Raw genomic sequence first — 22,902 nt, forward strand, 5'->3', positions numbered from 1 at the left:
TTAGAATGTTTAGAACAACTGATAATACTTTTGAGACTTCGAGTAGCGTCAATATTTTGCAGCAATTTAGAAGTTTCCCACCGATTTATGACAATCGTTCTGATTAATTGATTAAAAATAGACCTATTTTTTGTATCACCCTGCACAAATCCTTAGTATATAACAGGGATGGCGAACCAATGGCACGCGTGCCACAAGTGGCACGTTTGAAAATTTTGATATCACGGGCAAACACAAAATTATTTTTTTTAAGTTATCTTATGTATTAGAATTGACAAATCTTTGAGTGTAAAGAATAATTTTGAAATTTTCAATTATTTTTTATTATTGTAAATGATCGGAGCAAAATTACCGGAAATACAGCATGTTTAATATCCCTACTTTCGACTCGCTTTGTAGCCGCTTTGCGCAAGTGCGCTTTAGCGTAGTGAGAAACGTTTAACAGCTGTTCCTCTTTTTTGTAAATTACCCCGCGATTCAAAAACATTTTCCGGTGTGTATCACTTTGAAAAGTGCATCACTTTTTCTACAAAAAATTTCGTTATTTTGACTTTTGGCCAAAAACTCAAAAATCGATAAAACTTAAAAACTCGACAGCGTTATTTCGAGAAACTCATCAGCTAATAAAACTTTTTGAATTTTAATGAGTTGTGATGACCGCAAAATCCATTTTTTTAAGTGTCTAAAAATTTGCCACCGTTGGCTTATTTTTTAATATTTTGCCTTGAATTTTTTGAGAACTCTTCAAATAGTACTAAATATGCCTATTTAATTAAAAGAAATAATAATAATTCTGCCATAGTTTCAAAAAAAAAATTACAAAAATGTGTTGGAAATGTTGATTTCAAACCATTATGTGACGTTCCATCACTTATTTAATTAATTATTAATGGGAACACCTTATTTAATTATTGTCAAAAGTATTTTCTTAGAATATTAAAAACCAGTTCGTACAAAATTCCCTTGGTGACGTCATACTGGGTGTATGGTGGTCACATTGATATTTCTTGAGGTTGGTACTGAACACCGGCCGCTAGCTGTCACGAAGCCGGAACGGTGAAGAGGGAAGCATTGGTCTTGGGAGTGTCAATAAGAATGGCGGCGTGAGTTTCTAATTATATAATTAAAATAAGTTATTTCCAGTTGCATAGTTCCATTATTGTTGTTGCAAGTTATAGAAAGTTGAGTGAATTAAAGTGACGGAATAATGAAACTGTAAGAAAAAGGATCTCACACCGGTATGTTTTTTTATAATAGTTTTTTCAATATGGTGGCAATTATAATATTATTCTCATTATGGATTGAATTTAAATTAAGTCATCGATTGGCTTTTATGTAGAATGTTGCAGTGTCTATCATGTATCCAGAAAAGATCTTTAATAACATTCTTAATATGGGGTTATGTTCATAAAAAAATTTCCAGTTATGAAAACCTATTGCCAATTATATCATTACTTCTTGAAACCTACTAAATTTTACTTCATAGACTTCATAATTCTTTTCCCATATCTAATATGTTCATATATTTTCACAGTACCTATTTCTTTATACCATACATGTACAACTTCTTTTGAAAAAAACCTATTATTGTAAGTTTTCTTGTCTATTCCAATCAAGGCCATAGTTGTTAAAAGTTTGATCACAACCTATGGCTAAAATGTCAAGGTAGATAGGTTTTTTTGGGTCAATGAAAGGTCGGTTTTTTGTAGTTCTTTTCTAAAAACCTTTCCTCATTAACTTCTCTCTTTTACTTCTTTTTCTGACATGTTTTATTAGGAATAAACTGGGAATATTTTGTTTTTAGCCATTCGGGAGAAATCTATTATTACCGCTGGTAAACCCTCTCTAACACCGAGAGCAGACACTTCCAAGATTCAGTCAACCAGGGAACAAGTCTAAGGATACAGTCCCATTTGTTTTGTTTTGGTTCATCATCCTGCATCCTCCGAGGGACAGGTTCATTAGCTATTGGGCAGTTGCACCACTTCGGTGTTAACTTCGTACCACGGATTTGGTACCACACACCAAGGATCAGTGTTGGAACGCGTGAAAAGGGGTTTGTTTTTGGGGACAATTATTCATACTAGTTAAAGACTTATACTGTTTTTTTTTTGTAATATTCAGGACATTTAAGTTAGATACACATAAGTTCATAATTTAATTACACATAAATATTTTTTTCTTTCTCTACAAATTTAAGTACATTTTAGTTATAATAACCATGCCTAACAGTTAGTACTGTTCCCCCAAATTTATATAATTCTTGGTAGAAGTTTCGAGCTCGAAGATTCTCCCCATACATGTTCTTTCCCCTTGGTTCGTATTAATTTTAGACTTGTTTTCTCAGTTAATTTAAAAATAATATTAGTTCAATTCACCTAAATTTAAAATCATTCAACTTATTTCATAATTTTTCAATTTGTATTAGATTTTTGTAAATATTATTTAACGTTAACTATTAATTTTTTTATATTATATTTGAATAAATCCCTAGTACCCATCCCCTCAGGAAGGTACTAGTTTTACTTGCGATTATTATTTAGAACCACTAGTCAGAAAAGGATCTTTTGTATCCAGTACTAAGTTGGTTCATTTAGGGACTTGTTACCCGTCAACACATTGAGAGTTGTAAAATATATATTATTTACATTAGGTATTTTCCTTATTCTATTATCAGGTAGTATTCAATTAGGGTGTACGTATTAAAATCGTACAAGTGTTATTTGGTGAAGGGTTCATACTAATCTAGGTGTAAGTTGTACTTTCTGTATTAGAGGTACCCTTATTCAGATTTTCTAACCTTATTAAGATTATTCTTAGATCACATTTGTGTGATAATTTTTTAATTGACTTTCACTAGTATCATTTTTTTGTCATGTTAGAGTCACAGACTAGTTACTTGTCTTAACTCGGAGATTGTGAACATCTAGTAGTTAAATTTAATAAATATATATTTATTGTGCATATTTTTTTTTCTCATATTACTCCTCTATATTTGTACATTTAATATACTTTTATTACAAATCTAATATACTCTATAGCAGCGTAGAATACCTGGAAGAGGGTTAACCCAGTTATCCTTCTTCTGGCGCCCAAAAATTTATTCTATTTTCATTATATTATTATATTTACTCTATTTTGTGAACATTGTCTTAATATCTTCTTTTCTAGCCATCATTGTCATTTCCTTTAATTTATTGTCCAGCCAGAAATAGCCGTGCAAATTGGCCGAATCCTTCCTTGAGTGTAAAGTGGCCATTCTCTTGCATATTGAGCTAGCTATTCAAGTTACATCTATCTATTCATAATTTTCATCTTCAGTCCTATATCAATTCTATACTCTTCGTCTTGGCACCTTTCCATACAAGTACTACTGCAAAGTAGTATTTTAGACTGCAGCTTCTTCAACGCACAAGCCACATTGTTGTTCCTTTGGCTACATTAAGTAGATCTTCTTATTCCTACTTCTGTTGGAGTTTATCACTCTCTGTGCATTCACTCCAACAGAAAATCTCCTTCTATCAGGTTACATCGGCTTCCCAACGTGGTGGCCTTATTTTTGGTCTGAGACAGTATTTATTTAGGTCAATTCTTCTCTTTTTATCTCAAGTTTCTTTGTTATTTTCGTTTGGTATCTCTATACACATCTTGTTACTTATTTATTTTAATTTTAATTTCTGATACATATCAGGTATTCTTATACGCTGTTTTGATTTTTGTTTATATTTTGGGACCTCATTATAGTATAGGTTTGTGCAACTTACATTCTGGGTTAAATTTGAATTTTTTATTGGGAACTTATATTTAATATTGCTATTAATAATATAATTCATATAAGGTAATTTTTATTCCTTCAGCCAATAGTGGTATAGTTGGAGGTACAACTAAGCATTGATTATTATTATATATATTTTTTCCAAAGTGGTGGTAAGTTACATATAAATAAAAATTTACTTCCAGTATTTAGGTAGTAGGTTTACTTGAGTATACATTATTTATTGGATTATTTATCAATTTATTTGATCTTATATATTTATTTGATTATATACTTCATTATATATATATATTTTTTTGCTGGCCATTTTGATTTTGTTGGTGTGTTGCGAATATTTTCTCGGTATATATATTTTGCGTGCAAACTTAGGTATCTTTCATACTTCTGTTCTTTGGACTACTTGTCAATAATTTTGCTCTCATCATGTGTGCTTTTAAAGCTGAACATCTTCTGGTGGATGAACTGGATTATGAATTAAAGATTAGGGACATAATGCCAGAGGAGTCGACAACTGTCGATAAAAAACGCAATCTTCTGAGAGGTGCTTTGAAACAAGAAGCTGGCAATAGGAGTTTTCTCCAAATATCAGCTGTATCCATCCCTTTTGAGGAACAACAGAAAGGAATCTCTGAAACATTGGACAGCTTGTCTAAAAAAATCGAAAAATTTAGGGGAACTGTAAAGGATACAGAGTATGTGCGATTAACATCTCGTCTAGGCCATATTTCTGCCCGTGTACACTTGTTACACTGTCCTACCGAAGAACAGGAACCTTTCAAGAAATCTGTTTCTCTTAGAATATTAACACTAGAGGGTGAACTTGATTCTAGAGTTAACCCCATAGCTACCTCTACTCCTAATGCTCCAGTCAATGTATCTAGTTTCACTTACTCCAAACCTGTGCAAGTACACAAATGGGGTATTTCATTTTCAGGTGAAAAACAGCACACTGATGTGATGTCATTTTTGGAAAGGGTTGAATGTCTTCGAGTATCTAGAGGTGTTTCTGAAGAGGATTTGTTTGCTGCATCTGCTGAACTGTTCACCGGGACAGCTTTTACCTGGTTTAGGAATAATAGGGGTAATTTTTCTTGTTGGTCTGATCTGATTAAAAAGTTGAAGTCAGATTTTCTTCCGTACTCGTTCCAGGACGACCTACTAGATCAAATTAAGAATCATAAGCAGAAACCTGGGGAATCTGTTACTATGTTTATTAATACTATATTAGGTATGTGTAGTCGTTTAGACACTCCTTTGTCAGATTTAGCTAAAATTAAAATCATCCTTAAATGTCTATTACCCTTTTATCATCAACAATTAGCTCTTATGGACATTCAGAACATTGATGACCTTACTATAAAGTGCAAACGTTTGGAGGAAACTTTATCCTGGTCTTCTCAACCTCCATCCACATCTCGATCCTATTCTAACTCTTCTTCTCAGCCAACTTCCTTTAGGCAACGTTCTTGGCCAAATAAGGGCCATGATCATAATGTTTCGGTTGTTAGTTCTCTTGTCTGTTGGAATTGTGATCAGCCAGGTCATCCGTTTTACAATTGTGGGATTCCTCAAAGTCGTATTTTCTGCCATGGTTGTGGCCGAGAGAACACCCTTAAAAGGAATTGTTCTAAGTGTTCGGGAAACGAGACGTCGGAGGTCCGTCCCCTGAACGTTTCTCCGTCCAACACCCAATCAGGGAATCCAACCCCATCGTCAAACGAAACTGCTGGACCAAGCACATCCAGCAACCCAAACCCATCTTCACGAAAAGGGAAAGGGGTGTCGTTCAAGAAAACAGCACACACCACAAAACAAAATTAAACCAGAAATTAATTTCTATAGATGATACGTTAGATTCGCTTGATTCAAATGATCACAGATGTTCATTTACAAATTCTTCTTTGATTGGTAGTGTTCAACGTAACAATAATAATTGTGATAGTGATGTAGTTCCATTATCTATATTAGATTCTAGTTTTGTTAATGATGATGATACGTCTAGGTTAGTTCCCTATAACGGTTCTAGACAACCAAATACTTTATATCTAGATATTAATTCTTTATTAGTTAGGAAACAAAATGATAATAGGCCATATCTCCCTATTCAAATTCTAGGACAATCGTGTTTAGCTTTGCTAGATAGTGGCTCTAATATTTCCTTGATAGGGGCACATTCATTAAATTTATTGAAAAATTCTAGTATTCCCATTATGCCCATTTCATCTTTGCAAGTATCTACTGCAGATGGTACAGTTCAGTCCATTACGGGCAAACTCCAAATTGAAATCACAGTGGCCGATTTATGTAGAGAAATTACATTCTATGTTATTCCTTCCGTGCAGAATTCTATAATTCTAGGTATGGACTTTTTCAATGCTTTCAATAGCACCTTAAGTTGTTCTGATTTTTCTTTTTCCATATCTGAATTTAATTTATCTACCCTTAGTGCTATTCATGATTTTGCTAGTTTATCAAGCTCCGAACAAAGGCAATTAGAGAGTATGATCTCTAAATTCACTACTCTTTCTTCAAAAGACAAACTAGGTCGTACGTCGTTAATATCTCACACTATCGAAGTGGGAAATCCCACTCCTTTTAGGTTGTATCAGTATCCCATACCTCAAGCCTGGCAGGCAGATTTAGAAAAAGAAGTAGATTCGATGCTTGCTTTAAATATCATAGAACATTCAACGTCGTCCTATTGTTCCCCACTCTGGTTAACGAAGAAGAAGGATGGATCCTTCAGGATCTGCTTTGATGGTCGAAAACTAAACAGTATCACAACGAACAGGGATGCTTATCCTATCCCCAGAATAGATGTGATTTTGAGCAAACTTCAGAATGCCAAATACATCTCTTCTATTGATTTGTCTAAGGCCTTCTTACAGATCCCACTGAGTGAAGAGAGCAAGAAGTATACTGCTTTTGCTGTCAGTGGTAAAGGATTATTCCAGTTTGTCACCATGCCTTTCGGTCTTGTTTCTGCTCCTCAGACAATGTGTCGTCTGATGGATTTAGTCATTGGTCCACAGTTAGAGCCCTATGTTTTCTATTATTTGGACGATATTTTGGTTGTCACTCCCGATTTTTCCCTTCATATGGAAATTTTAGATAAGTTATTTTTACGTCTTAAGGAAGCTAATCTGACGATCAATTTGGATAAATGTCAGTTTTGTCGTCCTAGTCTTAAGTTCTTGGGTTATGTTGTTGATAACCAGGGGCTAAGGACTGATCCTGAGAAAATAGTAGCTATTAAAAATTTTCCCATACCTAAGACCACCACCCAAGTCCGTAGGATATTGGGAATGTGTGGCTATTATCGTCGGTTTGTACCGTCATACTCTACCTTGTTGTCTCCTCTTACTGATCTTTTGAAGAACAGGAAAAAGGGACAGACCATTACTTGGACTCCTGAGGCCGATGAAGCTTTTAGGCGCGTTAAAGATGCTTTAACGAGCGCTCCGGTCATGATGTCACCTAATTTTGATGAGCATTTTTATCTGATGACAGATTGCTCTAATACTGCTTCTGGTGGCGTATTATTTCAGTTGAAGGATGGCTCTGAACACCCAATAGCTTACACTAGTAAGAAGTTGAATAAGGCCCAGAAAAACTATTCAACCACAGAGAAAGAACTCTTAGCTATCATCCATGGGTTAGAAGCGTTTCGTTATTATTTGGAAGGTCGTAATTTCACTATAATTACGGACCATAGTTCCTTGGTATGGCTTCATAGTATGAAAAACCCTTCTCAGAGACTTTCTCGATGGATATGTAAACTGGCTGCCTATTCATATAAGATTGTCCATAGAAAGGCAAACGGGGTCGTGGTTGCAGATGCTCTTTCACGTGTCCATGATATTAATGTCCTAGATCTGTCTTCTTTAACCCCTGATGTGTGGTATCAGAATATGATTGATAGGGTTACTCAAGACCCACAAAAATATCCTGATTTTAAGGTAGAGAATAATGTTCTGTACAAACACACCTTTAGTCCGATAGAGTCCTTATCCAACATGTCGGAGTGGAAAATAGTTGTGCCTACGCCAAATAGGGAAAATATTCTGCATATGTTTCATGATGAAGTTACAGCTGGTCATTTTGGGTTTTATAAGACATATCACCGCATTGCTGAATTATATTATTGGCCTGGCATGCGGAAGTCTATTAAAAGGTACATTTCTAAATGCATGGTTTGTGCTACTTGTAAACCAAGTAACCTACCACAAGCTGGACTTATGGGTTCCTTCAGAAACATCAATTTTCCTTGGCAGATGATCTCAATGGATCTCATTGGACCGTACCCTCGGAGCTACAAGGGTAATACCTATTGCCTGGTAGTTGTGGATTATTTCACTAAATTTCCTTTGGTTTGTCCTCTTCGTCAGGCCACAACTCCAGCAATTTTAAAATATTTGGAGGAACAAGTCTTTCTGGTGTATGGTGTTCCCCAAATTGTGTCGTGTGACAATGGTCCTCAGTTTGTATCAAAGGCCTTTAAAGATCTTTTAGCTAAATATAAGGTTCAAAAGACCTTTTACAATGCTGCCTACCATCCACAAGCAAATCATACTGAGAGAGTAAATCGCAGTATTGTCACAGCTCTAAGGTCCTATACCTACCCGGATCACCGAGCTTGGGATCAATATATCCATTCCATAGCTCAGGCCATAAGGACTTCTGTCCATGAAGTGACCCAGTGCTCCCCAGCATATCTGAATTTTGGTAGGAATGTTGCGTTATCAGGTGATTATTTTGGATTAATTTCAGACAATTCCGAAAACCTTCCTCAAATATCTGAGAAACTTCATCGCTTAGATGATCTCCAGACGTTACCTCATATTTTCTCAGACATTAGGAAGAAGTTAAAATCTTCTTACCTAAGGAACCAGCAGCACTATAATTTGAGGAAACGAGATCTGCGATTCTTTGTTGGTGATCGAGTCTTAAAGCGCAATTTTGTCAAATCCAGTAAGGGTGATGCCATTTCTGCAAAGTTGTGCCAGAAATATGTTCCGTGTACTGTATTAAGGGTAGTATCTCCTTTGATTTATGAATTAAAGGACAATTCGACTAATAAGCGAATTGGTCAATTTCATGTAAAGGATTTACTGCCTGACAATACCATGGACGATGCTGATTCAACTTCATCGGAAGAAGATTAGCTTAACAGGGTTGTTGAGCTAATCCCTTCCTGTGGTTGCCTTTAGCTCGTTTTAATTATGGATTAGAATTAGGTTTAATTTTTTAATCACTCGATAGTGCAAGTCCATAGTTCAATTTTCATCCTTCGGCATGGTTTAATGACTTCTCACTTCTTAAGTACTAGGTACCGAAGAATTATTCTGTAATACCGCTTATACGAGTTTATCATTTTTTTTGTATTATGAATTGCAGTTTAATCATTAGGGATCAATACTCTTCAGTATTAATCCAGGCAGTAGTATTACCAAGTTTGATAACCTCCACTTGTATTTTCGGTTTGCTTACTCAACCTCTTACAATAAAAGAGCTGTTGATTATTATATATTTAGATATTTGGATATGTAGGCTCATATTAGTACTCTCGCTGAATATAGATGGAACTATGTTACACTACCATATCTTAGATTATGTGTTATATTTTGGATATTTGATTACCTACTTATTATTTTTTTTATATATTATTTTTATATAATGTTATTGGATTTGCCATATTGGAAAGATGTGGTTTTTAATTTGTTATTGGGTTACGCTATTGACATTTGTCACGGATATGTTAGATACTTTACAATAATTCAGGTCTTTATTTTCTCCACAGTATAATTTTGGAATGAGTTTGGAATTTTGGTTTATAGATGAATGCTTGGGTCTTTCATATTTCTTCTGATGAACTAGTCTGTTAATGCTCAAAGTTGGTGAATACGTGGGTTCGAAATTCAGCAACTGATCACTGCTATTCGATTTCGTAATCCATGTCTTTCATGATTGAGTTTGCGGATGTTTATGCATGATAATATTTCCGGTCGGGAAATGGTGCGCAACATTTTCTAGCCGTTCTTGTGTAATTAGTCCAAATATTCCAGACACATTTTCACACGATAATAGGGAAGTTTAGTTTGCTTATTTTATGTCTCTTATTTCATAGTATATTGATGCTTTGACTATCCATATACGTAGAGTCGTAATGTTAGTGATTAACCCATCGGGACAAATTATTGATTTTCTTTTTAGTAGATTCCCCTTCTTTCCTTAGGCATTAGTTGTTGCTTAGATTCAGGAATATCTCCTGGATAATCCTATGTATGTTCAAATGAATATACAGTCTTATAAAAAAAATTGGGAGTTTGTTCCCGTCATATTTTGTAGTTGCCATAGAGTCATAGAACTTATAAGATCATCCTTTATTTCTATTATTTAGTTCAGATAGGCTCACATTACCGGATGAGGGTAGATGTAGAGCTAATTTAGTTTATTTACTTAGTATTAGTGAGAATTGGTCCATAAACCTTCCTGATCGTTCTTCTTTGGATATGCTTTTGTGAATCTGGTGTCCTTTGATAGTCCGATTTTGGATGAAGTGTCCGATTCTTCACTTATTTATTTATATGATTTAGTATTGATGTGAATTGGTCCATAAATCTTCCTGGTCGTTCTTCATTGGATATGATTTTGCGAATCTGGTGTCCATTGATAGTCTGACTTTGGATTGAGTGTCCGATTCCCCATTTATTTTGGTTAATGTGTTTTGGATTCCTTTGGTATGTTTACTATTTGTATTATTCGGTATTGGTGAGAATTGTTCCATAAATCTTCCTGATTGTTCTTCTCTGGATATGCCATTACGAATCTGGTGTCCATTGTTGGTCCAATTTTGGATTGAGTGTTCGATTCTTCACTAATTTTCTTGATTTATTTGGTAACTTTAGTATATTTACTTGCGTTATTGTACGATTTGGCTCACACCTTTGCCTGGTTGTTCGTCCTTGGATATACCCATTATAAATCTGATGTCCATGGATAGTTCAACTTTGGATTTGCTGCCAATTCGACACTTATTTGTCATTATAAATTTAGTCTCATATTTAGTTTGTGTGTCTTTTACGGCAAAACCTCAGTCGCTTTTAATAGGACTTCGGGTGATCTTCTGCAATTCAGGTTATTTGCTGCAGTGCTTTCCCTTGATCCTTAGTTGTGGTTATTTGTAATCTTGCGAATCAACGATAAATAATACACTACTACTACTTTAGTTTAATATTTAGAGCATAAAAAAAAAAAATTTGGATTAAATTTTTTTTTCTTCCAGTAGGAGGGGAATGTGACGTTCCATCACTTATTTAATTAATTATTAATGGGAACACCTTATTTAATTATTGTCAAAAGTATTTTCTTAGAATATTAAAAACCAGTTCGTACAAAATTCCCTTGGTGACGTCATACTGGGTGTATGGTGGTCACATTGATATTTCTTGAGGTTGGTACTGAACACCGGCCGCTAGCTGTCACGAAGCCGGAACGGTGAAGAGGGAAGCATTGGTCTTGGGAGTGTCAATAAGAATGGCGGCGTGAGTTTCTAATTATATAATTAAAATAAGTTATTTCCAGTTGCATAGTTCCATTATTGTTGTTGCAAGTTATAGAAAGTTGAGTGAATTAAAGTGACGGAATAATGAAACTGTAAGAAAAAGGATCTCACACCGGTATGTTTTTTTATAATAGTTTTTTCAATATGGTGGCAATTATAATATTATTCTCATTATGGATTGAATTTAAATTAAGTCATCGATTGGCTTTTATGTAGAATGTTGCAGTGTCTATCATGTATCCAGAAAAGATCTTTAATAACATTCTTAATATGGGGTTATGTTCATAAAAAAATTTCCAGTTATGAAAACCTATTGCCAATTATATCATTACTTCTTGAAACCTACTAAATTTTACTTCATAGACTTCATAATTCTTTTCCCATATCTAATATGTTCATATATTTTCACAGTACCTATTTCTTTATACCATACATGTACAACTTCTTTTGAAAAAAACCTATTATTGTAAGTTTTCTTGTCTATTCCAATCAAGGCCATAGTTGTTAAAAGTCTGATCACAACCTATGGCTAAAATGTCAAGGTAGATAGGTTTTTTTGGGTCAATGAAAGGTCGGTTTTTTGTAGTTCTTTTCTAAAAACCTTTCCTCATTAACTTCTCTCTTTTACTTCTTTTTCTGACATGTTTTATTAGGAATAAACTGGGAATATTTTGTTTTTAGCCATTCGGGAGAAATCTATTATTACCGCTGGTAAACCCTCTCTAACACCGAGAGCAGACACTTCCAAGATTCAGTCAACCAGGGAACAAGTCTAAGGATACAGTCCCATTTGTTTTGTTTTGGTTCATCATCCTGCATCCTCCGAGGGACAGGTTCATTAGCTATTGGGCAGTTGCACCACTTCGGTGTTAACTTCGTACCACGGATTTGGTACCACACACCAAGGATCAGTGTTGGAACGCGTGAAAAGGGGTTTGTTTTGGGGGACAATTATTCATACTAGTTAAAGACTTATACTGTTTTTTTTTGTAATATTCAGGACATTTAAGTTAGATACACATAAGTTCATAATTTAATTACACATAAATATTTTTTTCTTTCTCTACAAATTTAAGTACATTTTAGTTATAATAACCATGCCTAACAGTTAGTACTGTTCCCCCAAATTTATATAATTCTTGGTAGAAGTTTCGAGCTCGAAGATTCTCCCCATACATGTTCTTTCCCCTTGGTTCGTATTAATTTTAGACTTGTTTTCTCAGTTAATTTAAAAATAATATTAGTTCAATTCACCTAAATTTAAAATCATTCAACTTATTTCATAATTTTTCAATTTGTATTAGATTTTTGTAAATATTATTTAACGTTAACTATTAATTTTTTTATATTATATTTGAATAAATCCCTAGTACCCATCCCCTCAGGAAGGTACTAGTTTTACTTGCGATTATTATTTAGAACCACTAGTCAGAAAAGGATCTTTTGTATCCAGTACTAAGTTGGTTCATTTAGGGACTTGTTACCCGTCAACACATTGAGAGTTGTAAAATATATATTATTTACATTAGGTATTTTCCTTATTCTATTATCAGGTAGTATTCAATTAGGGTGTACGTATTAAAATCGTACAAGTGTTATTTGGTGAAGGGTTCATACTAATCTAGGTGTAAGTTGTACTTTCTGTATTAGAGGTACCCTTATTCAGATTTTCTAACCTTATTAAGATTATTCTTAGATCACATTTGTGTGATAATTTTTTAATTGACTTTCACTAGTATCATTTTTTTGTCATGTTAGAGTCACAGACTAGTTACTTGTCTTAACTCGGAGATTGTGAACATCTAGTAGTTAAATTTAATAAATATATATTTATTGTGCATATTTTTTTTTCTCATATTACTCCTCTATATTTGTACATTTAATATACTTTTATTACAAATCTAATATACTCTATAGCAGCGTAGAATACCTGGAAGAGGGTTAACCCAGTTATCCTTCTTCTGGCGCCCAAAAATTTATTCTATTTTCATTATATTATTATATTTACTCTATTTTGTGAACATTGTCTTAATATCTTCTTTTCTAGCCATCATTGTCATTTCCTTTAATTTATTGTCCAGCCAGAAATAGCCGTGCAAATTGGCCGAATCCTTCCTTGAGTGTAAAGTGGCCATTCTCTTGCATATTGAGCTAGCTATTCAAGTTACATCTATCTATTCATAATTTTCATCTTCAGTCCTATATCAATTCTATACTCTTCGTCTTGGCACCTTTCCATACAAGTACTACTGCAAAGTAGTATTTTAGACTGCAGCTTCTTCAACGCAGAAGCCACATTGTTGTTCCTTTGGCTACATTAAGTAGATCTTCTTATTCCTACTTCTGTTGGAGTTTATCACTCTCTGTGCATTCACTCCAACAGAAAATCTCCTTCTATCAGGTTACAATTAGTCCAAGTAATGAAGCTTAAAATAGGACAAAACCTCGCAATTTTTACAGAATGGATCGATTTGCTTGAAAATTTGAGAACAAGTAGTGGATAGTCCAAGGATCAAATCTATGTGATGCCGAAAGGTGCTTTTACCATGGGGATGGTTGCAACCCCATCTCGGGGGGTGGAAATTTTTTATTTTATTTTGACCGCAAAAGTTGGTAAAAACATTTATTCTAAGCAAAAAACGTTTTATAAATTTTTTTGATAAAATTAATAGTTTTCGATTTATTCGCTATCGAAATTGTTAGTTTTATATCGAAAAAATCAATGTTTTTAATCAGTTTTCTGGTAATAACTCAAAAAGTTTTCGTTTTATCAAAACAACTTTGCTTAACAAAAATGTACCTCTTGAAAAAATAACCAAAACAGTTTTTTTTTTATTTTCTTTAAGACCAATAGTAATTGAGCTATACTTTATTATATGTTAGCTCTTCTTCGTCAAAAGCTAAATATTGTTGTTTCAAACTCAAAAGACGGGAAAACTGTGCATTTTTTGAGGATAGCTTGTTTAAACTAATTTAAAGTACTTAAAAATAGCTATCTACAGAAATAAAAAGAAAGTCTCTAGCTCAAAAATTAAGTGACCTATTATGAAAAGAATATTAGTCCCTACTTTTTTCAGTGAAAAAGTGATCGGAAACTTCCCCCTACTTACCACCCTAATTAAAATTAGTTATTGACCTTATTTAGTCTTCTATATTTATGTAATATTAATAGGTTTTAGAGGTTTGAGCTGCTTAGAATGATTAGTTTTTATAGAATTATTAGAATTAGAATTTTTATAGTTTGGTCAAAAATGCTCTTTTATTCAGAATAGAAAGATTAGTATCAGAGATAAAAAATATGTAAATCGACAATTGTAGCTTATTTAATTCCCAAGAACGGGGTTAGCAAAAATTTTTTCTATGGCAAAAACTGAGTGAGCTATTGACAATTAAAACTTGTAATAACATGCAAAAACCACCTTTACCAACCCTTTTACAGTCACCTCTTTTTGGGACTTAGGATTTTAAAAGGATTTAATATTAACAGCCTTATAGATCTTGTAGAGACCTACAAAATTCTTTTTTTGCCAAATTTTTAGGATAAAAAATAAAAAAGTTACGGTTAACATCAATATATTTTTTTGAAAAAAAAAAAAGGAGAAATCCAATTGGAAGCTTAATAATGTAAGTTAGCGGGGTTTTTAGTCATTGGCCTTATTCATGCTTCTTTATTTATATATTAGTAATAGATTCTAGAAGTTTGACTGGCTTAGAATGATTAGTTTAAAAAAAAACTGGAGTTAAAAGCGAATAACGAATTTTTGTAGTTTTGTAAAAAATGCCATTTTCTTCAGAATAGAAAGATTAGCATCAGAGATACGAAAAAATGTTTAAATATGAAATTGTAGGTTATTTAAATCCCAAGAACTTGGTTTGAAAAAAATTTTTCGACGGCAAAAATTGAGTGAATCTTAAATGAGTATAATATCGAAAAACATTGATTTTTTCGATATAAAACTAACACTTTCGATAGCGAATAAATCGAAAAATATTAATTTTATCAAAAAACTCTATAGAACTTCTTTTGCTTAAAATAAATGTTTTGGTCAACTTTTGCGGTCAAAATATAATAAAAAATGTCCACCCTCAAGGTGGGGTGGCAACCACCTCCATGGTAAAAGCGCCTTTCGGCATCATATAGATTTTGATCGTTGGACTATCCACTACTTATTCTCAAATTTTCAAGCAAATCGATGCATTCTGTAAAAATTGCGAGCTGAAAAGCTTTGGTTCCTGGACTACATACCCTACCCCCCTTCTTAATTATATCTTCTTTCGTATAGTTTCATCACGCTAACGTTTGGAATGAAATTTTATTGCGGCACTTTACCTATTTAAAAAATATTTTTATGGCTTTGTGGCACTGGCATACAACATTAAAATGATATATTTTTTAGAACCAACTTACTCAATCTATCTAAGCATAATTTCAGTCTTCTTGCCTAATGCCTACTAAACTGAATATAAATTTTATAATTTTTAATGGGAATAAGCCACAATTTTACTTTAATAAGTTTATTTTAGCGTTTCAGTTTCTACTTCGGAAATAATTAACAAGATACAAATATTAATAAATTAAACACATTTTGGTTTTGTTACTTTGTAAAAAATTCTGATAACAATTTAATTTTGTAACAGGATAATAACCTCATAATCTACCATATAACAGGATATTGTTATTTCTATTTAGTTCATTTCGAATAGGTTTTTGTTAAATGTTTAAAAATATTGTGTTAATTAGTTCACAATAAAATATTTTCTCAAATTGTTGAACTGATTTTACAATTCTTTCTCTCTATTACTTACTTAATATACTAGCGGAAATCGTTAAGGATCTTATAGCAGTAAAAGTACCAGAACTTAACTTAAAATATACTTACTTACACTTTCTTAAGTATTTAAAAAGTGATACTTTAAGTAAAAATTCAAGTAATACTTAATTTTTCCAAAATACTGGTACTCAGTAATTAAGTACATTTGATTGGTAGTTACAACAGCCCTGCTGAGTAACAAGGGGACAGGTGAGTTTTCACCAGGATATTAAATTATTGGAAAAACGCTACCTGAATAACAAAACTCTGGATAAAGAGTGGCTAAAACACTAACAGGATCTGGATCCCTTCCTTCCCTTCCAATGTATATACATAAGATGTATATCTATTAGGATTTACATTTTAACAGATGCGTAGTGATTACCAATATGGCGTTTCTTACATATATTCCATACCCTTCCAGGCATCGTCTTGCTCCTTTTACGGCGTCTTTCCATTGCATTTTTGAAGTTTCGTCCAAATACTGTCAACATATGTAAATACCTAGACGGAAACTATATACGACATGAGGGAGGCGCATATGTAATATCGATTGCAAAAGAGCTCTGGGAATCCCTGGAAATAATTCGCTTTCCATTTGCCGCTACGTGTTACGCCGAATTTATGAGATCTGCTATATTCCTAACACGTGTCGTTGATTTTAAAATGGCAGCAACCAGTGGTAAACGTAAGAACAAGGATTTAACAATTTAGTCTAGAAGAAATAAGATTTTTCTCGTGACACATCCCCCTCCAGGCCGAAACCAAATTTTTTTAGTAGTATGGACATCTATATTAATAATGTTTCCTGCAGCCGATTTTGATGATATACATAGTTATAAACAAATGAAGATCAAAAAAGGGTAAATTTTCGCTTTTTTCGTATATAACCAAAAGTTAAGCATTTTAAACAAATTTGAGAGTAAGAAACTCATAAATCGTCTAAAAAATTTCAATATGGCGCTCGCTGAATATGCCTATCCTTATTGGTTGCTTAGAAAATTGCAAAATAAATCATAAATTTTGAGTTTTTATAAATATTCATAACTTATGTAAAAATTAACTTAGAACCTTCTTATTACACGAATTGCTGAGACTTAGGTGCTTAAATTATATTTTAAATTTCAAAGCAATTGGTCAAATAGTTTAAAAGTTATTTAATTCGTTTATCCCAAATTAATTTTTTTTGCAACACTATAAGTCAGAAAATTATGAGGTTACAGAAAGACTTCTGACAGTTTATGGTAGAAGAATATTTATACTATTGACATAATTAAAAAAAATGACAAAAAGTAATTTTAAACAGTGTAAAATTATTTAGTAAAAACACGTCGATTTTTTGCTTACTTATAAACAATTAGAATAACTTTTTAACCGTTACCCGTAGAAAAATATTTTTTTTCATATTTGGAAAGACTGAATTTTTATACACATTTAGAAAGAAAAACAATTGTCCTAGGACAATTAGGGACGAAGTTAGCCCCCCTTTTTTAATTCACATGTTTTTGTGAAATAATTCTGCAGTATTAAGAATAATTTTTTGTTATTTTTTTAAATTAAATTAATAGCATAAATCTTCTTTCATAAACTATCCAAAGTATTAGTGTAACTTCTTCATTTTCTGACTTATAGCGTTGCAAAAAAATTAATTTGGGATAAACAAATTAAATACCTTTAAACTATTTGACCAATTTCTTTAAAATTTAGGGAATGATTTAACCACCAGAAGTCTCAGCATTCCGTGTAATAAGAAAGTTTTAAGTTAATTTTTACATAAGTTATGAATATTTATAAAAACTCAAAATTTATGATTTAATTTGCAATTTTCTAAGCAACCAATAAGGATAGACATAATCAGCGAACGCCATATTGAAGTTTTTTTATACGATTTATGAGTTTTTCACTCTGAAATTTGTTTAAAATACATAACTTTTTGGTTATAGACGAAAAAAGCGAAAATTTACCGTTTTTTGATCTTCATTTGTTTATAACTATGTATATCATCAAAATCGGCTGCAGGAAACATATAGGTTATTATTATAGATGGCCATACTACTCAAAAAATTTGGTTTCGACCTGGAGGGGGTTCTGTCACCAACAGGATATTTTTTTTCCTTATTTCTCTGAACTAATTGAACGAATACTACATATTTTAAACAGAAGTGGAAAGGTGAAAGTGTCGAAGCATTATCACGAATCTATGAAGTTATCAAGCAAACAATACAAAATTCTACAAAAGTTCATATCCGATTCTGACTTTTCAACACCTTAATGAAGCACTTTCTAACCAAGTGATTTCTGCAGAAAAGATCGAAGGGCGTAACAATCTCTGGGCAAATGTTCGATAAGCAAGCGGAGATTTTTCACGAACATTTGAAAATAAAAAAATCTTGTCGAACTGATTCTTCCGAAAATGAACCAAGACGAAGAAAATGATGGCGCGGTATCAATCAAGAGTGACTAATCAGGTGGCTAAGGAAGCGGCCCATATTCTACTTTTGGGACCGTGCAAGTTCGGCAAAGCGACCCCTATTTCTTCGCTCTGTACTTTTATTCGCACTTTTAATTATATTGGCCAATTATATTAGTCCTGGTTACTGGATAATTGTCAAGGCCATAGTCCAAAAAAATAGTAAGAAGAAAAAATAAGATTCAGGTTATGTTATGAAAACGTGAACAATTGTATGTAGTAAATAAAATTAGTTATTAAAATGCAGTACTGCACTCAAAATACAATTAATTAAATTTACCTTTATATAATAATTGCATATCATATCAATATTGTGGAGCAATATATAATTTTTCTGCTTCAATGACAGAAGGTATGAAATATACGTCAATTTGACAATTTCAATTGACAATATGAATTATTTAAGATAGTTGCAATATTTCTCCGCGACTCGCGCACGGTCGTTTCTCGTTTCCCTTCCAAGTACTTGCACACCGCGAATACTCGAGAAACGAGAACCTTTAGACCTTGTCAATATTATTATCTTGTGCAGAATAAGTACATAAGAGTGAACTACAGTTAGTTTAAACTTATGAGCTTTATTTCTTTCTCTATGCTTTCTATCTCTATCCTCTATTAGAAGTCGCTGTTGACTCTTCTTCCCCCTGGTTTTTATTGTACTACTAATCTCCACATATTATTATCGTCGCGTGTTATACGTCCAAGGAATGTTAATATTTTGAATCTAGGGAACTGGAGAGACGTTGTGGATTGTTAATCTCTGCATGACCAAATGTGTGTTTTTCCATATTTTAATGAGGTTGGACATAGTGGCTCTATCGATCTCTACGTTGTCAATTTTCCTTTTCACATCCTCGATTGTTAACGATACTGACTAAATAAACTAAATTTTATTTATCTATATCACCTCTACGACTCTATCGACAATCATTACCTTTGTTATTAATTATTTAAATGGGAAATAAGCCACAATTAAAATGAAAAAAATAATTTTATTAACGTTTCGACGCCCAAATCGGGTGCCGTTGTCAAAATACAAAATATTACTAAATAAACAAAAATGTTGTTGCTAAGCAAAAAAATTCTTCTAATAATTTATTTAATCTGACTCAGCTATATTGGCAATTTAGACATATATTATACATTTTAAAGTAGAAGACTTTAAAATGATATTGCCAATATTTATGAGTTGCGTTCCTGGGACGACTTACTGAAAGATAGTTCATTCGATTACATGAAATCAACCCCAACTCAAGAATATCCGTCACAAAAAAATTATAGCATTTGATCTGTCTTTATTTCAAGAAGAGACAATAAAATTTACAATGGAAAAGGAATACAATAACAGCCTACCTTTCCTCGATGTGTTGATCTCAAACAAGGATATTGGATATGAGACTCAAGTGTATAGAAAATCAACACACACCAACAGATACCTCAATTACAAGTCAAATCACAACATCAACGTTAAAAAGGGAATCATTAAATCCTTATATGATAGAGCCAAAATTACTTGTTCTAACGAAAATTCCTTTTTAGCAGAAAAACAATTGTTAACATCTGTTTTATTAAAAAATGATTATCCTTTATCGTCTATAAATAAGGAATTGTCAAGATTGGATCGAATGGAACAGAACAACTTAGAACGGGATCCTACAACATTCACAAGAAATAATACGAGGAAAATATCAATACCATATATAAAAGGACTATCCGAGAAACTTAAAACAATAGGAAATAAATTCAACATTTCAACAACATTCAAAACAACAAACACATTGAGATCTATTCTATCTAAAACTAAACCTAACAATGATCAAGAAAGAACAAAGAATTGCATTTATAAAATACCTTGTGAATGCGAACAATTTTATTTAGGTGAGACATCAAGACCATTAGACGTTAGAATAAGTGAACATCAATCTTATATTAAAAATAGAGAATTTGATAGATCTCAAATATGTCAACACGCATGGGATAATGAACATAGAGTTCAGTGGAGAGATTCAAGTATAGTCCTGAAAGAATCAGATAGTAAAAAGAGAAAAATCAAAGAAGCGGCTCTAATTCTGCTAAATGAAACCAATTGTGTCGCAAATTCCTCGGTAGAATGCAGTAGGATGTGGTTGCCCATACTGAAAGAGGAAGTCAACAGAAAGAAAATACCAAGATTAGTAAGTCAATAACATCGAGCTGGTACATATTTTATATTTTAGTATTACTTATATATCTAGTATTATTAATATTATTTATAATTTAAACATGTTACAAGTCAGAATTTGGTATTATTTTTTGAGAGTAAATTAAATGTAAGACCAAATACTTACGATGTCGGGATAGTATCACAGGTTTTTCCTGGTTTTCCCTTGTGATTTACTATGAGGTCTCTAACGCGAGAATTTTACTGTCGTTGCATTTGGTTGTCTTTTTAAAGACAGATCAAATGCTATAATTTTTTTGTGACGGATATTCTTGAGTTGGGGTTGATTTCATGTAATCGAATGAACTATCTTTCAGTAAGTCGTCCCAGGAACGCAACTCATAAATATTGGCAATATCATTTTAAAGTCTTCTACTTTAAAATGTATAATATATGCCTAAATTGCCAATATAGCTGAGTCAGATTAAATAAATTATTAGAAGAATTTTTTTGCTTAGCAACAACATTTTTGTTTATTTAGTAATATTTTGTATTTTGACAACGGCACCCGATTTGGGCGTCGAAACGTTAATAAAATTATTTTTTTCATTTTAATTGTGGCTTATTTCCCATATAAATAATTAATCATAAAAATGCCACAAGGAAATAGCTTCAGAACAACATTACCTTTGTTGTTGTAAAAATCTTGTTTTGATTAATTCGCAGGTCATGTTTTTCGCTAACTGGTCGATAGGGGACTACTGTCGGTCATTTAACCGAGAAGCTCAACAAGCGACCTACTGTAGAAAAAGCTATACAAGAAGCTTAAAAAAACAGAGAGAAAGTTTAAACCAATTCCAGCTGACTAGTTAAACCTGCCTTACCAGTAATATTAGTTTAATTTGTATTTTCAGAAATAATTCCGATGTCGAAATCGAAACGTCTAATATAAATTATTTTTTATTAAAATTGTGGTATATTCTCATTAACAATAGTTTACAATAGGTGTTGCCCTATCTCTAAACATATGTTGTAGCCAAATAATTAAAAATTTAAAATCTTTGAATAATCACCTGTCACAGTTCTAACTTTTCGGAAAACAAAGAAATGCATGCCAACATAAATTATCGATATTAATACATAATAAAATTTACTTACTCATGATAAAATATTTTTGTAGTTTCAGGTACATGGAATTCTTGATCATGAATAATACTGTTGTAATCTTCTACTCGATCATCTAAGTGGTTATCGTGAGCACTAAGATGAGCATTTACAAAACAAAGTGAACACCCATAAATACTTAGTCTAATCGACACCGCTCCTTTGTTACCCTGAAACAGAGGTGCATTTATGATAAACAAAATTAATTAAAAATTATATAAAACAACTCTCATTTAAAAATTTGAAAAGAATACTCTTTTATCGATAATAAGTTATTAAAAAGGTTATATATACAGGGTGAGTCATGAGGAACTGTACGTACATACCTCTACCTCGTATGGAGGTCCCTATGGGGAATAACAGATGACCAATAATAAGTGACTACTCTCATTGTTTAATAATATACAGGGGAAGTTGTAAATTTTGACTCAAATTTCTATTCGTCTCTTATTTTGGTCAAACGGTACACTTACTACCACCTAATCAACTGATTTATTTGAATTAGCATAAATGAGGTCGGCTTTAAAAACAAAGTCCGTTTTGTTCATAGAAAAAAATTCGCCCTGTGTAAGCTTTTTGAAAATTTACTTCAGGTAAGGTTCTATTACTTACTTCAAGTTTACTTCGAGGTAGAAGTAGGTATTCTATGGAGGCCTTTAGGGGAATAACAGATGACCAAGAATAGAAAGTGTCTGCTCTCATTGTTTAATAATATACAGGGCGAGTTGTAAATTTTGACTCAAATTTCTATTCGTCTCTTATTTTGGTCAAACAGTACACTACTACCAACCAATCAACTGATTTATTAATTATGATAAAAAAATGAGGTCTTGTTTTAAAAACATAACTCGTTTTGTTCATAGAAAAAATTTCACCCTGTATAAGGTTTCTGAAAATTCTAGTAAGGATTTTACTAATTAGATAAACAGGCAATTAAAATGGCATGTTTATTTTTCTCCACACGATCACTTAATTTTT

The 22,902-nt window shown here is 32.6% G+C and overlaps 1 protein-coding gene and 1 long non-coding RNA gene across 4 annotated transcripts in view; one reads left to right on the plus strand and one right to left on the minus strand.

Moving 5' to 3' along the window:
* LOC126883970 (phosphatidylinositol 4,5-bisphosphate 5-phosphatase A-like) overlaps positions 1–22,902 on the minus strand; it is a 236,386-nt gene that overhangs the window by 108,905 nt on the left and 104,579 nt on the right. For both annotated transcript variants that reach the window (XM_050649739.1, XM_050649738.1), the window contains exon 3: positions 21,919–22,094. In XM_050649739.1, the coding sequence (XP_050505696.1) occupies positions 21,919–22,094 (176 nt within the window). The remainder of the gene's footprint in view (positions 1–21,918; positions 22,095–22,902) is intronic.
* LOC126883971 (uncharacterized) lies at positions 1,089–13,177 on the plus strand. Of its 2 annotated transcripts, none has more exons than XR_007697789.1 (2): positions 1,089–1,238; positions 12,021–13,177. It is a non-coding gene; the product is annotated as an uncharacterized LOC126883971 (long non-coding RNA). The 2 variants fall into 2 exon arrangements; XR_007697788.1 differs by lacking the exon at positions 12,021–13,177 and adding an exon at positions 1,805–2,962.

Source organism: Diabrotica virgifera, chromosome 4 (assembly GCF_917563875.1).
Source record: "Diabrotica virgifera virgifera chromosome 4, PGI_DIABVI_V3a".
Classification (NCBI taxonomy): domain Eukaryota; kingdom Metazoa; phylum Arthropoda; class Insecta; order Coleoptera; family Chrysomelidae; genus Diabrotica; species Diabrotica virgifera.